Here is a 22,089-nt window from a genome sequence, read left to right as displayed (position 1 = left end):
GGAGTAGTACTAGTAGCTGTTGAAGTTGGAGTAGTACTAGTAGCTGTAGTAGTAGTTTGATAGCTCTGTCATAGATCATCTGTCTTACAGGATCACTTTTCTGGCATTTTATATTTGTAAAATATTTTTCTCACTGATTTTCTTTTTTTTTTCCCAAGTATTATTTTAAAGTAACTCGTTGTTGAGCCGGGCTGAGCTCGTCCACAGGCTGGGCCACCAGTTGTGTGGTCCTATTATTACCATTTTAATGCATATCTGTGATTTTTAGACACATTGTAGTTGCATTAACATGGTGACAACATCATATCAACTATTGTTGATGTGATGACCTGACTCCACCTCGTTGACTTCTCTACCTGCATGAATCCTCCCTAAAACCTCTCAGGATTCGCCCGAGGTCATAGTTCTGCTCAGTTGTAAAACAAGAACACTCTGATTCTCTGGACAGAAAAAAAAAAGGTTTACTGTCAACCCAGCTTGTCCTCTCTGTTCCAGGACAACTAAAGGGAGGTCGAGGAGGAAGCAGAGGACGTAGAGCGGGAGGCAAAGGGACGAAGAGGAGTAGAATTCAGTCACCTGTAGAGAGAACTCCCTCTGCTCTCCACCTGCTGTAAAATATGCAATTATCGAGTAAGGGACTCATAATCTTAACAGGGCTCAACTTGTGTTTTATATAGAGTAATTTTTCTGATTTTTAATTGACAGCTTTGTAAGTTTCAGTTCAAACCTTTAAGAGTTGTGTGCATGTGAGTATGCGTGTCTGCGCTTCTGGGTGGGTGTTTTATGCCAAAGAGATTTTTATTTTGTGATGATAATCATGTAGCCTCTTTTTTTAATGAAAAGGAGAATATTTGAAAACACTGCCAGCGGTGGCTGAACGTGCACCTTCGCACCGCTGAGTTTGACGCCTTTTTAACAAATACGACTCATCTTTGCTGTAGTTTTTACACTTTGTTCTGTCGTCGAGTCCCACGGAGAGCCAGGAGACGGGGTTCACTTTTATTTTCTTGTGGCAATAATTTAGTCGGAGGGAGCAAAGAGGGTTTAAAAGAACAGCACAGGGCTGTGCCTAATGCTTTGTAATCGGCTGATGTGTAAAAATGAGTGAGATGCTTTGGTTCCCCCTTATTTAGAAGAAAAAAAAAAGTATATTTTAGTGTACTCACCAGAATTTTAACAAATGTGTTTTTGATTGTAAAGTGGAATTTCAAAACAAGTGGCTGAGGTTTAAAAGTACAATGATGATGATTAGAGTTCACGTTTGTGCATCAGATTTTGTCTGATTATTAATCTTCACGTGAGTGTGTGGCCCTACAGCTGGAACAAACTACTGACAGGAAATTTATTTTCTTTCTACTTTTGAAGAGTTTTTACTGAAATTTTGTTTATTAAAAATAAAGGATATATTAAACCTACCGTGTCCATGATTTTTGAATTAAACAGCAACACACCAATAGGAGATATTGGCACACTCAAGAACCACAATTAAATAACACAAAGCCTTTAATTTGTGTTGTTCACTAACAATCGGTTCTGCCGAGTACATTTGCACCTACAAGGGTTTGCGTTTGCATTGGGTCAGTGCTACACATTTTAATTTTAAAAATTATTTTTTTTAAAGCTGTACTTGAAAACCAATATGTGATGCGGTTGAAGGCAATAAGTTCAAAACTTGCACTTTATGTGCCATCAGGCTTGTGATAAAAGATTTCCGAATATTAGTAGAAAATCACTTAAAACCATTGTTTTATTCTGTTTGCAATCATTTGCTGGAATCAAAACCTCACTTTCTTTAGCACTTTCTTTTTTTTAATCATTATTATTGAAACCTTTATTTTACCAAGAAGGATATCCATTGAGATTATTAATCTCTTTTAAAAGGATGGCCTGGGCAAGATGCAAACAAGCCTTTACAAATACAGCAACAGTCTTAATAACAGTAATATTAAAATATTTACATCAAAACATCTGGCAATGAGACATACAATGCAAGTTTTTATCTTTCGAAATGTTCTGCTGCTATTCATGGTTTGGTCTCTAAGGGGCAAAAAAATATACTTTTTTAATCCCAACGCAAGCTACCTGGTTAAAGATTAAATAAAATGAACACAAATATTGACTACTCCTCAATATGTATTTGTGTAATCGGTTGCCGCAGAAGAACAAAATAAAATCTTTTTAAATCACGTTTAAAGCAATGCATCATGGGAGTTTTAACTGCTACTTCCATGCCATGCTAATGCTAGCTTGTAATTAAACAAGAACGACAAAGGAAGATTCAGTTTCTTGAAGTTTTTATTTATTTTCATATTTTTGTCATTTAACAGTGCTACCGCTTTCGGTTATTTTGTTCAGATTTCCGTTTATTAAAATAAATTGTTTTTTGCTACTTCCCTTTATGTAATCTGTAGTATTCACCAGTCACCACTAGAGGGCGTTGCTTCCACACTAACAAGGAAAAGCTGCAAAGATTTTGGGGTCAAACTGTTGTGAAAGTGATTTATAAAGTAAATAACACGTATGCATCTACTTCTACTTTACCTTTGGAAGACAGAAACAAGTGGTCAAATTGTATAAAGCTCCCTGAACCTCAATTTGGATCCAAATTTCATCTTTGTACACGTTAAAACTCATTTAGCTGCTAACAAGCCTCAAAGAGAGTCCCAGGATAAAGCAGCAAAAAAAAAAAAAATCATTATTTTTTTACAACCCTTACTGGTGCAGGGCATGATTAATGATGGTGTTAAACATCAGATCAACTCTGTCAGCCTGTTGAAGCAATAATACAATGACGGTCTACATGAAATATTCAGACAATGATTGCACACAATACAAAGCAGGAAAACAGAAAAAATATTTCAAACATTTCTATTAGGTTAAAAAATAAAATGTATGTTTGCATAGAAAAATATATCTTCAAATGTCAATAAATACTTCAGGGGGCAGCAAAAATAAGTGCATCATGCAGCAGACACTGTTACGAGTGGTAATCTTTGTAAGAGAAACGGAGACCATTAATGTTCTTAATGAGGCTCAATGGGATTTACCTGTCTAAATAAAGGTTGAATGAAAAATGTTAGATGATAGTTTCATTTCAAATCGTAAATGGTCTCCCATCACAAAATAAAAGTGTGCAATGCGTTTTTACATTTTCTAACTGTGCCTTTAGCTTCTTGCTCAAGCGTTAGAAGGTTAAATCATTCTTGCAAGATTAAGGCTGAAGAAACGTTTATTGATTTAAACATCTGCATCAACACATGAACTGACCTTTTTTAATGTCTCTAAATCTAGAATGAGAATCAAATTTTCACATTTTACGCATCACAATTTGGCTCCTTCCGCTCAGTCTTTTAGAAAATGTGGTTTGGAGTGGACGCCCTCATCATCATGGGACCTCCCATCTCCTCTTGATGGGAGGCGTAATCCTGCTGCAGAGCTTCGAGGAGGCCAGGAATGTTGGATCTTCCTTCGAATCATTGTTCAGATCACATTGTCAAACATGTGCATGGACTGCAAGATGTTCTCATCCTGGATGGAGGACCAAGAGACTAATTGAATTATTTCAACAGTCGTGGGTGTTCATTGATTAGTTAGATATGAGATGATTAAACTTGAAAACAACCTTTTGACACGTCTCTAAAAACTCATCAATGGTGACCACTCCATCTTTGTTTTTGTCCATTTTCTAAAAATAAAAAAAAAGGGTAAAAGAGACTTATTAGTTGACAGGTGGTGGATTCTTTTGATTTTTAATTTAGATATTTTATGCACACTCCAATTGTTTAATAAATGTATTCATTTAATTTTATTTTCTTGAATATGTGTTACCTCTGGGCAACAATAAAAGAATAGCTTCAGGTGAAAGAGTTTAATTAATTGAGCGTCTTTTTCAGGAGTGATGTTCTAGGATGGAGCAGGAGATGGATTAATGAAATGGGGCCTCATCCTCAGTAATGTGGACGTTGTTTCGGTGGGTCTTGGTGAAATAAGGGTTGAGCCAAAAGGAAAAGCTCTTGATTTACTGGTCTGACTACGTTCCAACCATCACCTGTGGTAATGAGGTTTGGATCATGACTGAAGGAAGAAGCAGCAGAAATGAGCTTCCTTCGTAGGGTGGCTGGGCTCAGTCTTAAATACAGGGTGAGGATCTCCATCATCCAGGGGGAGCTCGGAATAGATCTGCTGGAGGTTTTCCAGGCATTTTTCACTGGGAAGAGACCTCAGGGTTGACCCAGAACTCACTGGAGGGATTATTAATCTGCCTCTCTGCCCTGGAAACACCCTAGGAGAACCTGGAGAACTTTGTAGCCAGGGATGTCTGGGTTTTTCTCCTGGACATGTTGCTTCTGAGACCCGACCATGCACAGGTAAAAGTATAAAGGATGGGATGGAAGCTTTAAGTTACCGTATTTCATTTAGCATCATCACATATTATCATTTTTTTTGTCACAGAAAGTGGGAAAGTTATGATAATTTTAGCCTCTATTGAACAAAATGTTCATAATCTATCAATAACAAGCCTGAACATTACAAACGAATTTTTATTGGCTTTATTTTTTAGTAAACACAGGCAAGAAGATTGTCATTCCAGGTCAGAGCTTTCTGGTGGCTTTATGTGTAAATGTGTTCGGGAGAGGAAGGAGCAGGTATAGATGATGGATGGATGGATGGATGGATGGATGGATGGATGGATATAGAAGTCATATTTAAATTAAAAGCCTAGCATTTCTTGACATGTCTATTGTGCACCAACATCGTTAATGCAACCTCTTGGGATATACCATGTGGCAAAGTATGTGCTATGATTGATATTTTGAGATGAATATATTTTGCTAACAGACAGAGTTGACTCAGAGTAAAAACTGTAGCTCACTGAATAGACCATACCCAACACAGAAATGACCCTAAATCTGTCAAATTGACATAGATCAAGCTAAAAATGGATGTAGCTGAAAGTCATCCTCGAGAAATTCTCCAATAATTTTTTTTATTGTTGTGAATTTTACCTGGAAGAAGCTGTCGACGTGCTCCTTCGGAGCATCTTTTGCAGCATCCTTTAAGCTGGGATAGGTATGCTTCCCCATCATGCTGTAGATGGAGTGCATTATATCTGTCATCTCCTGGAGGAGAATAAAAGAAGACAGGAGGTGCTGAAACCATACGAGTCTGCTACAAACTCTGAGGGGTTCCAGTACCTCTCTGGTGATGCAGCCGTCCTTGTTGAGGTCGTACAGATTAAAGACCCAGTTGAGTTTGTCAGTGATGGAGCCTCGCAAGATGATGGACAAACTCAGAACCAAGTCCTACAGCAGGAAAAGTAAAGATGATGATGTCAGTAAACAAAATGACAGCCAATAAGATGAAATAAAACAAGTATTTTATTAAAACTAGACAATGTGAAGAAAACGGTTTGTGTCTCACTTCAAAGCTGACCAATCCGTTGTTGTGAATGTCAAAAGCGTCAAACAGGAAATGAGCGTACATACTCGAATCTAAAAAAAAGCAAACCAACAGCTTCATGTATAATAACTTCTTAAACTGACAAGTTTCCACACGGTCTTCTAAAATAACTTGAATTTCCGCACAAAATTTCAATTACTAGTTGAAATAGTCTGGTCTTTTCAACTGTATTTTTGGATTTTGGGAATTTTCTTTTCAGCTTGCAAATGGAATATCGGTAAATACTTTCTAAATACTAAATATATTTCATTTCCTAGAGTTATTCCAAGTTATTTTCACGTACCAACAGCTTTCATGAACATGTTAGCATGATTATATATGTTAGCATATGTGTCGAGTACCCAGTCAGTATGAATATATTAGCATTCATATGTTCGCTTTATAAGTGTAAAGCTCCAATAAAAGCTACTGATCACTAAGTCGTCAAGAAGAGTCCCAAAGAATTTGATAAAGTAAGACAATATGTACATTTTTTTCTTCATAATGATAGTTACTGTGTCTTTCAATAAAATATCTATAAAATATGTTTATTTACCTATACAGAAACGGATGAAGTAAGTGAAAATAGGTCAACAATGACGCACAGAGAGATGTTTGGGCTTGAGAAATCTGGCAATTTTGATGTATTTGCAGATATGTGTTTTGTTTACATTGAGTGCGTACCTGCATTCCAGAACTATTTGGTTTTGCACTTTTTTCTGTAGTGTTTCAGTAGAAGGCCACATTATCAGACATATATGCAGATTAAACCTTTATTGCTTTTAAAAACACCAGAAGAATGTGGGGTTGAGGAATGATGAGAAGTTAGTGTACCTCCCTGAGGAAAGAACTGGGAGTAGATGCTTTTAAAGGTGTCTTCGTCCACAGCACCACTGGGACACTCCTGTCAGGAAAATATAAATCAGCAATGCCCCAATAAATGTTTATTATGCACAAAGACAATGCAATAATCCATATGACCGATTCTGAAACTTTAAAGCTTTGCAATTTTCAATTAAATGAAAAACAAGAACTGACGTTTTTGAATCCACGGTAGAGGACCTGCAGCTCCATCTTGTTGAATTTAGTCTGTTGGACGAGTCTGTCGAGGCTCTTGGGTCTGTAACGCACTGTTGACAGTTCTTCTTCATCAGCTATACTTCCTGTGGGAAAGAAGATAACGCTTTGAGCTGTGCATTGAAGTGTTGTGTCCATAAATGGGGAAAAATAAAGGTGTAAAGATAGATAAAGGTCAAAACTTGCTTTGAATGTCTGAAGACCTTGAGCCAGAGTGGTAACAGGGCAGCAGTTTGAGGAAGCGCTGCTTTATGGTCTTTTTGATAGGTCTGGATGGAGGATTACCTAAAAAAACACACACAAAAAAACATCAAAGCAGATATTAGAGAAAACAGAATCCCTTATTTTACAGTAAACTTTCCACACAAATCACAAACACTTGTTGGTGGCACTTGTGAGTGGACTGGTGTGCTGGCCTGGTTTATACTTCCTATATGTGAAGACTAACCTGAAGTGACACAACTAGCATTATAATAAATCTACAGTGCCTTGCGAAAGTATTCGGCCCCCTTGAACTTTTCAACCTTTTGCCACATTCCAGGCTTCAAACATAAAGATATAAAATTTTAATTTTTTGTGAAGAATCAACAACAAGTGGGACACAATCGTGAAGTGGAATGAAATTTATTGGATGTGTCAAACTTTTTTAACAAATAAAAAACTGAAAAGTGGGGCGTGCAATATTATTGGGCCCCCTTGCGTTAATACTTTGTAGCGCCGCCTTTTGCTGCAGTTCCAGCTACAAGTCTCTTGGGGTTTGTCTCTATCAGTTTTGCACATGGAGAGACTGAAATTCTTGCCCATTCTTTCTTGCAAAACAGCTCGAGCTCAGTGAGGTTGGATGGAGAACGTTTGTGAACAGCAGTCTTCAACTCTTTCCACAGATTCTCGATTGGATTCAGGTCTGGACTTTGACTTGACCATTCCAACACCTGGATACGTTTATTTGTGAACCATTCCATTGTAGATGTGGCTTTATGTTTTGGATCATTGTCTTGTTGGAAGATAAATCTCTGTCCCAGTCTCAGGTCTCTTGCAGACTCAAACAGGTTTTCTTCCAGTATGGTCCTGTATTTGGCATCCATCTTCCCATCAATTCTGACCATCTTCCCTGTCCCTGCTGACGAAAAGCAGGCCCAAACCATGATGCTGCCACCACCATGTTTGACAGTGGGGATGGTGTGTTCAGGGTGATGAGCTGTGTTGCTTTTACGCCAAACATATCGTTTTGCATTGTGGCCAACAGTTTGATTTTGGTTTCATGTGACCAGAGCACCTTCTTCCACATGTTTGGTGTCTCCCAGGTGCTTGTGACAAACTTTAAACAACACTTTTTATGGATATCTTTGAGAAATGGCTTTCTTCTTGCCACTCTTCCATAAAGACCAGATTTGTGCAGTGTACGACTGATTGTTGTCCTATGGACAGACTCTCCCACCTCAGCTGTAGATCTCTGCAGTTCATCCAGAGTGATCATGGGCCTCTTGGCTGCATCTCTGATCAGTCTTCTCCTTGTTGGAGATGAAAGTTTAGAGGGACGGCCGGGTCTTGGTAGATTTGCAGTGGTCTGATACTCATTCCATTTCGATATGATCACTTGCACCGTGCTCCTTGGGATGTTTAAAGCTTGGGAATTTTTTTGTATCCAAATCCGGCTTTAAACTTCTCCACAACAGTATCTCTGACCTGCCTGGTGTGTTCCTTGGTCTTCATGATGCTCTCTGCACTTTGAACAGAACCCTGAGACTATCACAGAGCAGGTGCATTTATACGGAGACTTGATTACACACAGGTGGATTCTATTTATCATCATCAGTCATTTGGGACAACATTGGATCATTCATAGATCCTCACTGAACTTCTGGAGTGAGTTTGCTGCACTGAAAGTAAAGGGGCCCAATAATATTGCACGCACCACTTTTCAGTTTTTTATTTGTTAAAAAAGTTTGACACATCCAATAAATTTCATTCCACTTCACAACTGTGTCCCACTTGTTGTTGATTCTTCACAAAAAATAAAATTTTTATATCTTTATGTTTGAAGCCTGAAATGTGGCAAAAGGTTGAAAAGTTCAAAGAAGCCGAATACTTTCGCAAGGCACTGTATCTCTAGACGACTGAGTGAATGACATTTATTCTTTCTTTAATTTAATTGATACGCAGAATAAAACAAAACAAGATGTTCAGAAAAGTGTGGCACTGATGAAGCCCCTTTTAATCAACCTCGATGATTTAAATACTGTAAATTCATAAAAGCTGGTTTAATATAATATAATAATAATAATAATAATAATAACATAAAACTTTATTGTCATTCAAAATTGTACAGTGCACCATGGAAAATTGAACAAATTTTTTTTTAACATTGTTTATTTGAATCAAAACTTTAAAAAGGCATTATATTTGACGTTGTTTTCAATAATGAGCATTCCACCATCAAACTCTTCTTGTCTGATTCCTACACTCAAATGTAGCTGTTTTTAAGATTTGAATGTCAAGATTTTCAGCTTGTTCAAATTTATTTCAGTGAATAAGTTTTTTTGTTGCTTTTTATTTCACATATGCGTGCGTTCAGCTCATTATTTGAGTTGTTGATGAACATTTCTTTCAGACTGAGTTCAGATTTCGGCGCCTCAGCAGCCTTTTCTCACATCCAGGGACCCTCTGGGTGACTTTGATTAAATCAATCTAAAGAGCTGCAGCCCTCCTCTGCTGATCAATACTCTCTTCCCCTCATTAGTATTAACATTTAAAGGCTCTTTAATCTTCTTCTATCCTTTACCAACAATATAAACCACTAAAACTATGATGATTGAAAAGTTAGAGAAAATAAAAGCAGTTTATAAAGATTAAAATATCATCTTTCTGTATCAGAATGTTAAAAATTTGTTGGTGAAATTTATTTGAGACGTTATTTCACATAAAAACAGTAGCAGTGGGGAAAGAAATTAATTAAATAAAGTGAAAAGAGCAAGGGTATAAAAGTAAAAGATGTATGTATTTTTAATTTATTTAATCAAATATAGTTTCTTAACCCATTTTTTAAACATGTTTCATAAAAATCCCTAAATCCGTACATTTTTCCACTCCAAAATTCATTTTTAATTGTACTGAACCAAAAAACAAAGCATAAAGTTGTCAAAGGTCAAAACAGTTTACTTTTATCAAATGCATTCATGCTGAAAACATACGGTATTAAAAATTTTTACACATAAAGATATCAAAAATAATTGATTAGTAATAGTTTAAACATTTCTGTTTGTAAAAGTAATTAACAGGATCTGAGACAACAGGCAGCCCTGGTGGAGCCCAACTCCCACCCTGAAGGGGTCCGACTTACTGCCGGCAATGTGAACCAGACTCTGACACCACTTGTGTAAGGACTCACTGGTCCATAACAATGGACCCCAAATCCAATTCTCACAGAGCACCCCCACCACCACCACCACCACCACCACCAATGTTCCTCTGGTAACACAAATAAATGCATTTCCAAGTCCACAAAAAAACGTAGACTGGTTGGGCAAACTCCCATGCCCTCCCTAGGACCATAGTGAGAGTAAAGAGTTGGTTCTATTTTATTTTATATATTTATTTTTAAGTGGTATTTTGTGTTTATTGTTAGTTTTCTTCCATTTTGGGTATTGTGGGTTTTTTTTCTGTTTTGTGTCATGTTTGGTTTCTCTGTGCCATCAGTTCATTCCCCCAGTACTTTTCCATAGTCGATTTCTGCTTTGTTCGGCCACGCCCACCTACGTACACCTGTTTCCTGTTACCATCAAGCCACCTGTTTTCTAATACGTCCTCATCCTTCTTGAGCTCATTCGTATAGTCCGTCTGCAGTCCAGCATTGTGTTTGCTTCACACCATGTTTGGTTCTCCTCTGTGTTGCTGGTTTTGTTTTGTTAATGAAGTCTTTTTGACTCGAGCTCCGTGCATCAGCCTGCATTCCTGGATTCTACGCCTACAAACTGTGACACCTTTTGCTACACTTACAGCTACCAGTCTATTCTGGCATGTCTCCAGCCTAACCAGCACAAAAATAACCACAACTTGGCCAAATGTACAGAAACTGAGCTATAGTTTGGTGTGGTAGCAGCTGAGAGTCATCCTCAACACATGTTTTGAGCCTGACAGATATCACCATTTTGGATTGGATTATGTCAATGGCAAGGTCGATCCAAATTAGCTACAACTCCAACATTCCTTGTGTACTGTATGTTTCTTTGTACTGAAACTCTGGCACAACAATTTCCTGCGGGATCAATAAAGTTCTATCTTATTTCTCAGACAATCTGGCTTAAAAGACAGCAGCAAGTCATATTTTATTTATAGTTTTTAGACATTATGCTTGTCCAGAACGGTTGTGTCTCACACTGATAACAAATATATGAAAAGCAATGATGATGATGCATTTTTATTTAGGTTTGTACCTGGAAAATTATGTATAATTTATTTGAAAATTAGTGCAAAAAGTGATGAATTGACAAAAAAAAAAAAAAATCCAGTGGACGGGCAGCCATCATGCTAGCTTTTAGATGGAGCTGATAAATCTTTCATAGTCACGCTGTTGTTCTTGTAACATCAGTGTTTTACATCATGCTCTTTCCCTCACGCTGAGCTTCATTTGTTTATAAAGCGTCTCCTGAACGACCCCGTAAAGGCTCAGCGGTCACACGCACCTGTTCATTGTTTGGTTCACCTACAGCTTAGTCAACGTCACACCAGATCGTGTCAGCAAATAAGCCCAAAACTCTACGCCAAAGCTAAACCAGAACAACACTGAGCCTCTCTCTCTCCCTCTGTAGGTTATTTTTACACATTTTTTTAGCCTGTTTCACAGTAACAAACTATTCCTGGAAGTTGTCACAAGAAGGACGAAACAGCTCCACAAAGTGCTGAGAAATCTATGTGATCTCCGGGAGAGAATAAAGCAGCGAAGAGTCAAACAAAAAGAGGAGCGTCACTGATCTCCTCAGGCTAAAAAAAGCCTCCGGCTGACAGGTGAGAGCAGAGTCTGTTTCCTTTCTCCTCTCGCCGAAGCCGGACGGAGTCCACGAGATGTTTACACACTCGACGTGGACACTTGGAGGTCAGGGCGATAGGATTTAAAAGATTTATCTCAAGTTTTCATCTCTACTGAAACAAAAAGACAAGAACATCAAACTGAAACATGCAGGGGGCTCATTTGCAAGTGATTAACATTTGGAAAACTAAAAAAAAAATTAACAGTTGGCATATATATATCTATATATATATATAATTTTAGAGTTTAGAGGTGCACACTGTTATATTAGCTGATAACTTTTATTAAATGATTAAATATCTAAATTCACTATGAAGGACTTCATATTGCTCGCCGCCTTTTGTGCCTGAAATTTGAACTAGAACCCGTTCATGCTAAGAAGAAATGGCGTTGTTTCGGTCAAACCTTGTAAATAACGTTGTAAACAACAAATGCTGCGAGAGCTCATGAGTTGTGCACGAGCTCAGAGTATCTGTTGAGGATGACTCTCAGCTGGTTTAGCTCAATCGGCCCTTTCTATAAAATTGACTGTTAGCAAGTTATCCACCAGATGAATTTAAACAAAACTTTCAGTAAATAATCATATTATATACATTTACAAATAATCAACATTTGGAGTCAACACAATTCAAGATGGCCGTTGAACTTACATAGCACAACAATGTCAATGAGTCTGATAGATGCTGAGCTTTAGTTCAGTGAAGCTGAGAATAATCCACAACACACCATTTAGATGCTAATTACTGTGCGACACGTTTGCTTAAATTTTTAGCAATAAACGTTGGAGTCAGTTCTGTGTGTCTGTTAGCAAAATATCTCATGAAACACCCAGCAGATTACAACGAAACTCAGAAAGATGTGCATCTGAAACTGATCAACTGTGGAGTCAGTCTGATTCAAGATGGCCGCCACAGTTAATCCAAATGTCTTTGACTCATTTACTTTTAGATATTGAGGTCAAATTTGGTGTGGGCGCAGTCGAGATCATTTCTTAATTATAAGGTGATCTCAGTCTAAAGCTTGGGCATGAATAAATAAACAACAACAACAACAAAGTGGAAAAGACTACTAACTACAAACTATTTTTCCTATTATTGATTTGTTAATTGTGTGAATGTTTCTGAATTGAGTTTTCTTCCGTCCATTTTTCAGCACGTAACTCGTTCCCCAGTTTTTGTGCTATTTCAACAACTCGTACATCAAAACGTTCGGCTCCTTCAGGACATTTCTGCTGTGACTTTTAGCATTTGTGAAATCTTCTGAAATATTTAGCTTTTTCTGCCATGTTTTTCTTGTCGAAAGTGAATGGTGCTCTTTGTTTAAAACTTTTACTGCTCATTTTAGCTTTTTTAAGTTTTGATTCTGGTTCAGCTCCTTTCAGCGTCTTTCTGCTAATTTCAGCTTTTTGTACCCTTTTCAACTTTTTTCTGCTAATTTCAGCTTCTTATGCTCCTTTCAGCTTATTTTTTTGCTAAATTTAGCATTGTTCTGCTTTTACATCTACTTTTTACCATTCTGCTATTTATTTTTACATTTTGCTTTCTTGCTTATTGACATATTTTGTGCTTCTTTTGGATAATTTAAAATTTTTTTCCACTTTTTTACAAATTGCTGATTTTTTTAAATGCTTTTCAGCTACTTTTTTCTTGCTTATTTCAGTTTTTTCTTGCTCTTTTTGGTTTCTCCATACATTCAGATTTTTTTGTAATCTATTTAACCTCTCTTCAGCTCATTTATGCCCATTTCTGCTGCTGTCAGCTTTTATTTTTCTGCTTTCAGCTAATGTCAGCTGTTCAAACTCAACAGTTTAGTGTAACCATTTCAGCTTGTTCAGCAACTTCAGCAAAAATCGGCAATTTCACACAGGAAATGAAATTTCTCTACTTTCCTGTTTTACAGCCTTGGAAATGTAGAGGTCACATGGAGGTAACATCCATCTATCCATCATGCATCCATCCACCCATTCGGCCACGCGTCCATCCATCATGCATCCATCCACCCATTCGTCCACGCATCCATCCATCCATCCATTCATCCATCCGTTGGAGCAGCTGATGAGATGAGGATCACATCCTCTGACCTCCTGATGTAACAGTCAGACAGTAAATCCTCATCCAGAGCCTGAGGGCGCGCGCCTGTCTGGAAATTAAACCCAAACCCGCAGCAGACACTGATGAACAGAACCCACCTGTGAGCGGGTCGTAGGATCTGTCCAGCTCTCTGGAGTCTGACAGACTCTGGTCCTGACTCCTGGACTTCATGTTTTAGTTTTTTTCTCAGTTCTTATCCAGACCTCTCGGGTCCTTCACGGCTCCCTCATGTCCCGGTTCTGTCCGCGCTGCGCAAAGATGGATAAAGTCCTGCGCTCCGAACCTCCCTGCTCCTCCGAGCGCGCGCTCTCATCCGAGGTTTAGTTGTCTTTAAAGTTCTAAATGTTGACGAGGGGAGTCAACAACCTCGGATCAGGACTCCGGTGAGCCCGCGATTGTTGGGAACAGAGAGGGAGGGGGCGCAGAGAGGGGTGACGGAGGAGGAGGAAAGATGGACCGAACCGCCTGGACTCGAACTGACAGAACCCTCTGCGAATTTGCATATTTGATCCCTTCTAATTCTTTGAAGTGGTGTGCACAAAACTTATGAGTAGTTAGTATCTTACCTGTTCTAGATGGCTCTTAATACAGTTTAATTTTGACAGAAATATTTTGCTAACAGTTACATGTTTATGTCGCTGTCAGGATTTGCATTACATTTTTATTTGCATACATTTATTTGACCATTTGCAAGTGCAAAAAGAAGCAGCTGCAGCTAGCTGTAGCACTTCCCGTAGGGACATCATATTAGTACTGCCAAAATAACTGAGATTCATCATCAAAATGTTTATAAAATATGAGCATAAACTGCTTTGAAGTCTTTGAGGCCTTTGTTTTGAGATGGCAGTGACCCACTTTGGTCTTGACCCTGCTCTGACTAGCCATTAGCTCATTAATCTGACACAGATTGTTCAAGTTTGGACCCAGGAGTGCAGACTGAATCAAAGAGCTAAAAAAAAAATCCAACAAAATTTTATTAAAACAAAAACAAAAAGGCTGCTGAGGCAGGAAAAAAAAACTGTGCACAACTCAGGGAAGCACAAGGAAGACAAGAGGCAAGAAAGAGATGTGGCAAGAAAACCCAAATAATGCTCAACTGGTGAGTAATGAGAAACAGAGGGAATTAAAAGCCTGAGGCTAATGAGGATGGGGAACAGGTGTGGTGGGTATTTCAGGGCTGAGGAGCAGAGACAGCCTGTGGGAAAATACTGGGAGAAGTGGCACAAAAATAGAACAGGAGACAAAATAACAAAACAAAGGAACAGAAAGTGACTAAAAAAAAGCACAAAACAAAAAAAAATCTGCCAGAAAACAAGTCCAGATCAGGAGAGAGGTGCTGTTTGTGGGTTTTGTTCATGAGTTAGGGGAAATCGACAAATGGATCAATGCAATATTGTGCAGTCTGTTCCAGTCCATAGATGTGAAGAGGGAGCTGAGGTGCAAGGAGAAGCTTTCTGTTTACTGGTCAACCCTCACCTCACAAACTCTGTGTCCAAAAGAACAAGAATGTAGGTACAAGCGGACAAAATGAGTTTTCTAGCAGCTGGACTCTCCCTGAGAGACTGTAACGATTGTGGCGTACCCAGATACAAGGACCGAAGAGGACAGATACAAAGACTCAAACAAGTTTACAGTGTTTATTTAGAAAGGTGGAAAAATCATCGATTGTGCCAGGGAGGGAGCTGGAACCCTGAAGAGCAAGATGGTTACTGGTCTGTCGACGGGGTGATAATGTTGTTGCTGCTCTTTCTTACTGTGGAGGTAGGAGTTAGTTGTGGGGAGAGCTGACCCAATGGTTGGGCGAAGAAAGCGGGCAAGTGGTAGGAAGGCGTGGAGGCAGCTGAGAGCTTGAGGTCCACAGAGGAGAATCCAGGAGACAGGAGGACGTCAGGGTTATACTCTGGAAGCTCGGAGAAATATACAATTTGTTATTTAGTTTATCTCACAAGTAAAAAGCTAGAACAGAACTATCGTTGGCAGGTAATGCTCCAGCACCTGCTGAATGTCCTATGCAGCTTTTTATGCTTCTCTTGCTCATCAAGCCGATGATCCGCAGGTGCTGCTGACTGGTGCTCAGATGTGGCTGCAGGGAGCTGGCAGGGCAGGACTCCCACAGAGACAGGGTGAGAAGTTCTCTGAGAGACACTCGGAGTGAGCAGCTGCTCCTCCACGTCAAGGGGAGACAGTCGAGGTGGTTCAGGCATCTGGTAAGGATGCTCCCTGTACGCCTCCAGAGGAGAAGGAAGGAGACCCCAGGGAAGACTTAGGACACACTGGAGAGACTTTATGTCTCTTGGCTGGTCTGGGAACTGCTTGGAGTCCTCGCAGAAGGGCTGGAAGAGATGTCTGGACCTCCCTGTTGCTGCTCGACTAAAGAACAAGACGGACGGACCTTTTTCTATAATAAAATTTGTCTTAAATCCTTTAAAGTGCGACACCCGTCCCTCTTCTCTCTGACACATCAGGGTTTAAAGGTTCAGAGTGTTTGCTGTGGGTCAAATCCTTTTTTTATTCCAGATTAAATTTTAAACCAGCTGTTTTTATTTTTTAAATGAAGTCGTCGTTTTAGGAGGACATGTTTTATCCCTCAGAGCATGAGACAGTTTAAAGAAAAAGCTCTGATTTGCAGCCAGATTTCATGAAATGCAGCAATTTCAGTTTAACGATTCTAGCAATTGTTTAAAAGGAGCTAACTAAATAATAATAACAACAACAACAACAACCCCGGTAGATGAATTGAGAACCAGTTCTAATTTGAAATAAGGAGCTGGCCAAGACAATTTAAGTCTAAAAATGTTAAATGAATGCTGAACCTCCATCTTTTACTGAATGACTCTAATCTACATCACTGTGTGTTCAGGACATTTCATTCTCATCTAAGAATATGTCTCTGGGAAAATATTTTCTACTTTACGCAACTCAGGATGAACAGTAAACAGCTCTACTGTGTTTGAGCTGAAACATCCCTCAAATAAAGATTTCACTGAGGCAGGCAAAAATCCTTTGTTCCAGGAAAAACTAAAATACTGCTTGTAGGGGATAAACCGAGGCAGGGATTATTACGACCTCTGTCAGAGGACTGATGGAGAGGAGAGGAATAATCTGCAGGAGAAAGAAAAGCACGGACACAAAACGAGGCAGAAGTACATCTCTGACGGGGGAACAGAGACACAAAAGACAGAGAGGTATTTGAATATGAAATGTGCCTCGGGACCATTAAACCCAGTGGTGACGGTGTTTATCTCCCAGAGGGGGCTCAGAGGAGTTTAGCAGCACTGCAGGCTGGAAAGGAAAATAAAATAAGATAGATGAAATTATTCAGACTGCTCTTATCAGATGATTAAAAAAAAACATTCTGGAGAATTATTTCTGCTCAAACAGGCAGCTGGAGTGGAGTTAAACTACAAACACCCTGAACGGAGAGGGAAGGACCTGTTCAGCTGAGACAAAGCAAGCAATCGGGCCTCGAATGAATATTTGATGAGAAGGCTGATGTGCTGTAATGAAGCGTGATGAATTAAAGTGCAGTGGCAGGAGAGCGCCCGGGACATCAGCTCAAACACGTGAACTCACCCTGCACACACCGGCTCTGTGGATAACGCTGCTTTATGTAAGCAGAAAGGATGGGGTTCGTGTCGGGTGGGGGCTGGGATCGATCACATCATTTTCTAAAACTTTAAATGCACAAAAACGACGACACGCTGTAGAACCTGCAGTTCAGCGTTTCTTCATCATTCATGAGTTAAATCCATCTTGGCCGATCCTCAAGAAGACGGGTGAGGACACGGACAGAGTCCTGTCCAGGTGCTGATGTCTGATGCGGGGGACGCCTCCCTCATCTTTTCCTGGGACGATCCCGTTCGACGGAGTTCTTCAAGAAGTTTCTTCCTCCTGATCTTCGTTGAGGAGGCATGACCTCCTGGGAGGACGTGGATCCATGGTGGACCTGTGTAGTTGGAGGACCAGTGGACCTGAAGCAAGCGTCGGTGGCAGCTCACTCCAAACAAGAATATTATTTTCTCAGTTTCTACTCTATGAAAAAAGACTATGTCAGGGCTGGAGGCCCGGGGGCCAAATCAGGCCCACGAGGGAGCTCAGTTCAGCCCACAAATGGGTTCATTTTTAAATAAAACCATTTTAAATCATAAAACAAACTTACTATACTTAATGACAATAACTGCTGGATGTCCACCCCCTGAGCTCTTGGCTTTCAGTGACTCTCCCCCGTCAACTCCTCTGAGACAGTAATGCCAAAATGGTTCACAACACCTAAATTCATTCTCAATAATCCAGGTAGAAAATCCAGTAATTGGTGTTTTGAACCATTTTGGCTCGACTGTGGGCTGATGGGAAGAGTGGCTGCATACATTAATAATGTTTCTTAAATAGTTTTTCTTTATATATATATATATATATATATATATATATATATATATATATATATATATATATATATTAGTTTAAATATAAGTGGTGAGGAATGAGTGATGGCTCTTTTGTATTTGGACCAATGTATAAAAATCTACATAAACTTTGTGACACATTTAAAGAAAAGCTTTTCTGACATTTTCCATGACCAATATATCAAAAGCTACACTGTTTCCAGAAACGCAGACAACACAAAAACATTATTGCCCCCTTTTTTTTATCTCATGGCAGTGGGTGATAATAAACAGAATTTATGTTTGGTAGAACTTTTTCTTTACCTGTGAATAAAACGTTTACCAAAACACGTTTTCTTAACTCTCAGAAGGTCCTTCAACTTTATGACAATAAGGGAGAACATTAACCAGCTTAAAAATACTTAGGTTTTTATTTTATTTTTTCCAGAATAACCCAGTCAATAACATATATATGAAAAATTAATCTAAATAAATTTTAGATTTTATTTCATTATTTTTTATATACAATTCATTAGTTTTTAAATCAACAATTTTGGAAAAATAAATAAATCTATAATGCCCAAATTAGAATGCCCAAAAGGATAATTTATTAATTTATTTTTAAATTCCAGTCCAGGATTCTGTGAAGACCATCTGCTTAAATGAGTTAAACATGAACCCCTTGCTGAAAATGATGCCTTGCTCTCGATCAGATTGTTCTGCAGTCCCCATTGGAGAAAAATATTCTCGCTTTATTGAGCATGGACTTTTTTTGATTCTCGCTTTATCTTATTTACTCAAAAGGAGCCACACTCGACAGCAGACTTTGAACCAGTATTTTACTTGCAAGGTCATTTTCTCAGGACAGATGTACACGCATGAAGCCGTTGGAGTGCCAGCTGCACACTACAGCCTCACCCAGCTCCTCATCCAGCTTTATACTAAACCAACACATGGTTCATGGGCAGGGTTAACATTCAAGCCATAGTACTGTAATTTCTGGACTATAAGCCGCCAATTTTTTCACAGGCTTTGAAAACCGCGGCTTATACAATGCTGTGGTGAATTTATGTTTTTTTTTTTTTTTTTTTTTTTTGACAGGCTAACAAAATTTATGCCACCAAAACATTTGGCCTCGTCACACCCGGTCGCTCGCATAGCTGCTCAATACACGTTTCTCTTGCGGGGTGGGTCCTCGCTTCTCAATGAAACTACCTGTATAAATAAAGGTTAAAAAGAAATCTGACAAATGAAATTACTGAACAGTTCACAGCGGACCAATGCAACAGGAAGGAGAGAAACTTTGTTTTGAAGTATTTACAGCAGTACTTACACTCCGAGCTCTGGGGGATTCAGGCAGGCAGCTGCGTGATGGAGTACAGCACAAGCTTGCACAGGCGGAAGATGAAGATAGCGATCAGTGATTTTTCTTGGTAAGCTACTGTTTTTATTTATTTAACCAGTCATGTTACAGGCACTGTTAAAAAAAAAAAAACATTTACTGTACGTATTTGTGTACGTTACCAGTACGTATTTAAGTAAAAGTTTAAAAAAATCTTTCTGTGTAAATATCTTATGTTACAACATGAACGCCTGCGGCTTATACATAAGCGCGGTCTACACAAGTACAAAATTATTATTGTTTTTTATTTAGTGGGCGTGGCTTATATTCGAGTGCGCTCAATAGTTCGGAAATTACGGTAATTAAAAACATCCATAAACTTTGACCAAAAATTCTTTAACAGTCCCACGTTTTTTTTTTTAAATCTTGTGCAGTGCAGGTGTGTTGTTGTTCTTTACATCCAAATACTGTAAAACGATTTTGTCGGCCGAGACGAGAGACGGAGCTCCACAGTAACGTCCAGCTGCGAAGGACACGCCTGTTTTCAGTGGGCTGATATAAAAATCAAAAGTAGAAAAATCCATCCGTATCTGGAAGGAATGCCTTATTTTCTAAGATAAACATGGGATCAAAATATGCATTTATAATGGATTTCAAGAGGCTCAATTGTTCTCCTAATGAACGCGAGAGCAGTGAAGTTACTGTGAGGTTACAGGAGCATTGGAAACAATTCTGACAAAAACTAAAGTTGCTCAAAGGATTTTCAGGCTTTGTCAGAAACAATCCTGTTTAATAATGACTCACACAAATAAATAAATAAATAAGCACCAACAAAAATATAATGTGTAGCTGATTTTTCCCCCCATGAGACCTTCTGAGGGTTTATATTGTGTGACTAAACAGGAAACAAGTAGGAAAAAAATATATTTAATTAAAAAGAAACAGGAGTTAGATGACAGAGCCCCTACACTTAATGAAGTTGCATAATTCAATTCTGCTTTCATCTAAAAAAAAAAAAACAATCAACTTGTGAGTTTTGAATGAAGATGATTCAGGAGTTTAAAAAGTTGCACACGATGATTCTGTTTTTAACTAAACCACCACACTTTGTATCATGCTTCTACGATATAAAGAAGTTCCCCCTCTTAAATCTTAAGTTTGCTTTGTTAAAATAAAGACAAGAACATTTGAGGGTTTATGATTCAGCGTCAGAAGGTTTGAACCAAAAAAAACAAACTGTTTTTTAATCACTTCAAAGCATCCTCACAGCCTAATTTACGAAAACGACCTATACCGTAGCAAACAAAGCAACTTGAGAACAGAGAGTTAAATTAACCCAACGAGCATTTTGATTTAAAGATTAAACGCTTTGATTCAAACTGAAAATGGCTCAGGATCACCAGAACTTCTGTTAGAAAAGAACTGCGGTGGAGATAAATCAGAAACGGTGATTAGCTGTACGCCACAAGACTAAAATACTTTGTTTTACTGCAAGAAGGAATATTTTAAACGTTCACGTGTCAGTTAACAGTCCAGCCAAAACTACTGATTGCACTAAAGGAACCAGCGCGAGCTAAACACAACCACAAAGGATGATGGTCCAGAGAGTTCTGATTGTTCCTTAAGGTGCATCCAAGTGTGTCAGCGTGTCCAAACCTCGGCGAGGTGTTTCCACCGTTCAAAGGGTTCGGGCGGCGAGGAGTCGAGACGTGGAAGGAAAACCCGAGGACGGGTCCGGGTCGGTGCCGTTAGCATGAAAGCGTAAAGATGTCCACATGCACGAAAAGGCGGGTCTTAGTGAGGGTGGGGGCCGGGTCTCAGGAGATGGTGGAGAACTCTTTGAGCAGCAAGTCCTGGCTCAGGGTGTTCAGAGAGACGTTCTTCCTCACGTTCAGACTGATGGAGCGCACCTGCACACGTGCACACACACACATGCACACAGTGCTAAGATTTAACTGTGCACTTTATGTGTCCACATGGACGCGTCAACACGTTCCAGACATCATAGCGTCACTTGGAGGATGCTGATTCAGCATTATCGTTTTCCTCTGTATAGATGCTACTCCTTTGGACACTTTGTGATATTTCATTCACTCATAAATCAAAACGTTCGGCTCAATCAGAGGAAGTGAGAGATGACTTTTAGTATTCAAACCTTTTACTTTTTCAATAACTTACCTTTATTTACAAAATTCTCTCCATAGAAATATGAACATTCCTGCACAAACTTTCTTCTCTAAATCATGCTTCAGCGTACTTGCTCTATTTTTTTTTTACTTTAGCTCCTTTTAACTTTTAACTATTGTCTTGCCAATTGTAGCTTTTAGCTGTTTTGCTACTTTTAGCAATTAGCTACTGTTTTAGCTAATTTAAATATTTAGTCAGTCTTTTGATAATTTTAGCTTTTAGCTACAGTTTGGCTAATTTTAGCTTTAAGCGGCAGTTTTGCTATTTTAAGCTTTTGGCTAAGGTTTTGCAAATTTAGGCATTTAATTATGGTTAAATAGCAGCTACTGTTTTTGCAAATTTAGCTTTTTAGTCAGGGTTTTGATAATTTTTGCTTTTATTTATAGATATCCATGAGCTACTGTTTTTGCTTGTTAAAATTTTAGCTGGGGTTTTACAAATTTTATCATTTTACAGATTAGTTTAGCTAATTTAACCATTAAATAATGGTTATCTTTTGGCTACAGTTTTCTGATTTTAGCTTCCAGCTACAGTTTTCTGATTTTA

At 38.7% G+C, this 22,089-nt stretch overlaps 3 protein-coding genes across 8 annotated transcripts in view; 1 reads left to right on the top strand and 2 right to left on the bottom strand.

The window, feature by feature from the left end:
• The window catches only part of jupa (junction plakoglobin a), a 27,738-nt gene extending 26,329 nt beyond the window's left edge, over positions 1-1,409 (top strand). For both annotated transcript variants that reach the window (XM_037689677.1, XM_037689676.1), the window contains one exon: positions 496-1,409. The gene's annotated coding sequence lies outside the window, so the exon portion shown is untranslated. The remainder of the gene's footprint in view (positions 1-495) is intronic.
• Positions 1,410-3,480: 2,071 nt separating this feature from the next.
• LOC119422329 (Kv channel-interacting protein 2-like) lies at positions 3,481-13,803 on the bottom strand. Of its 5 annotated transcripts, XM_037689682.1 has the most exons (10): positions 13,727-13,803; positions 8,203-8,217; positions 6,699-6,785; positions 6,478-6,598; positions 6,274-6,343; positions 5,422-5,492; positions 5,196-5,303; positions 5,007-5,120; positions 3,623-3,685; positions 3,481-3,528 (listed from the first exon to the last, which is right to left on the bottom strand). In XM_037689682.1, exons 1-10 carry the CDS (start codon positions 13,801-13,803, stop codon positions 3,481-3,483), a joined length of 774 nt encoding a protein of 257 aa, XP_037545610.1. The 5 variants fall into 5 exon arrangements, with proteins under 5 accessions (XP_037545610.1, XP_037545607.1, XP_037545608.1 ...); XM_037689679.1 differs by lacking the exon at positions 8,203-8,217 and having other exon boundaries at positions 6,478-6,622; positions 6,699-6,801; positions 13,731-13,803; XM_037689680.1 differs by lacking the exon at positions 8,203-8,217 and having other exon boundaries at positions 6,699-6,801; positions 13,731-13,803.
• A 6,769-nt stretch (positions 13,804-20,572) lies between these two features.
• The window catches only part of armh3 (armadillo like helical domain containing 3), a 26,801-nt gene continuing 25,284 nt past the window's right edge, over positions 20,573-22,089 (bottom strand). The window contains exon 26 of the mRNA XM_037690239.1: positions 20,573-21,266. Within this exon, the coding sequence (XP_037546167.1) occupies positions 21,174-21,266 (93 nt within the window). The 3' untranslated portion in view covers positions 20,573-21,173. The remainder of the gene's footprint in view (positions 21,267-22,089) is intronic.

The sequence above is a fragment of the Nematolebias whitei genome, chromosome 16, assembly GCF_014905685.2.
Source record: "Nematolebias whitei isolate Nwh7 chromosome 16, NemWhi1, whole genome shotgun sequence".
In the NCBI taxonomy this organism is placed as follows: Eukaryota; Metazoa; Chordata; class Actinopteri; order Cyprinodontiformes; family Rivulidae; genus Nematolebias; species Nematolebias whitei.
Note: the sequence above shows the minus strand (reverse complement) of the source record. Positions and strands in the feature narration are given on the sequence as shown.

Bases quoted from the DNA above. Each gene is read 5' to 3' on its own strand.
- LOC119422329 (XM_037689679.1), bottom strand. From the start codon at position 13,803: ATGAAGTCCAGGAGTCAGGACCAGAGTCTGTCAGACTCCAGAGAGCTG. The intron at 6,623-6,698 runs GTTTTGACCTTT...CACAGCTCAAAG, and splicing joins TCTTCAGACATTCAAAGCAA to CGTTATCTTCTTTCCCACAG. The intron at 6,344-6,477 runs GTCAGTTCTTGT...TTTTCCTGACAG, and splicing joins TCTACCGTGGATTCAAAAAC to GAGTGTCCCAGTGGTGCTGT.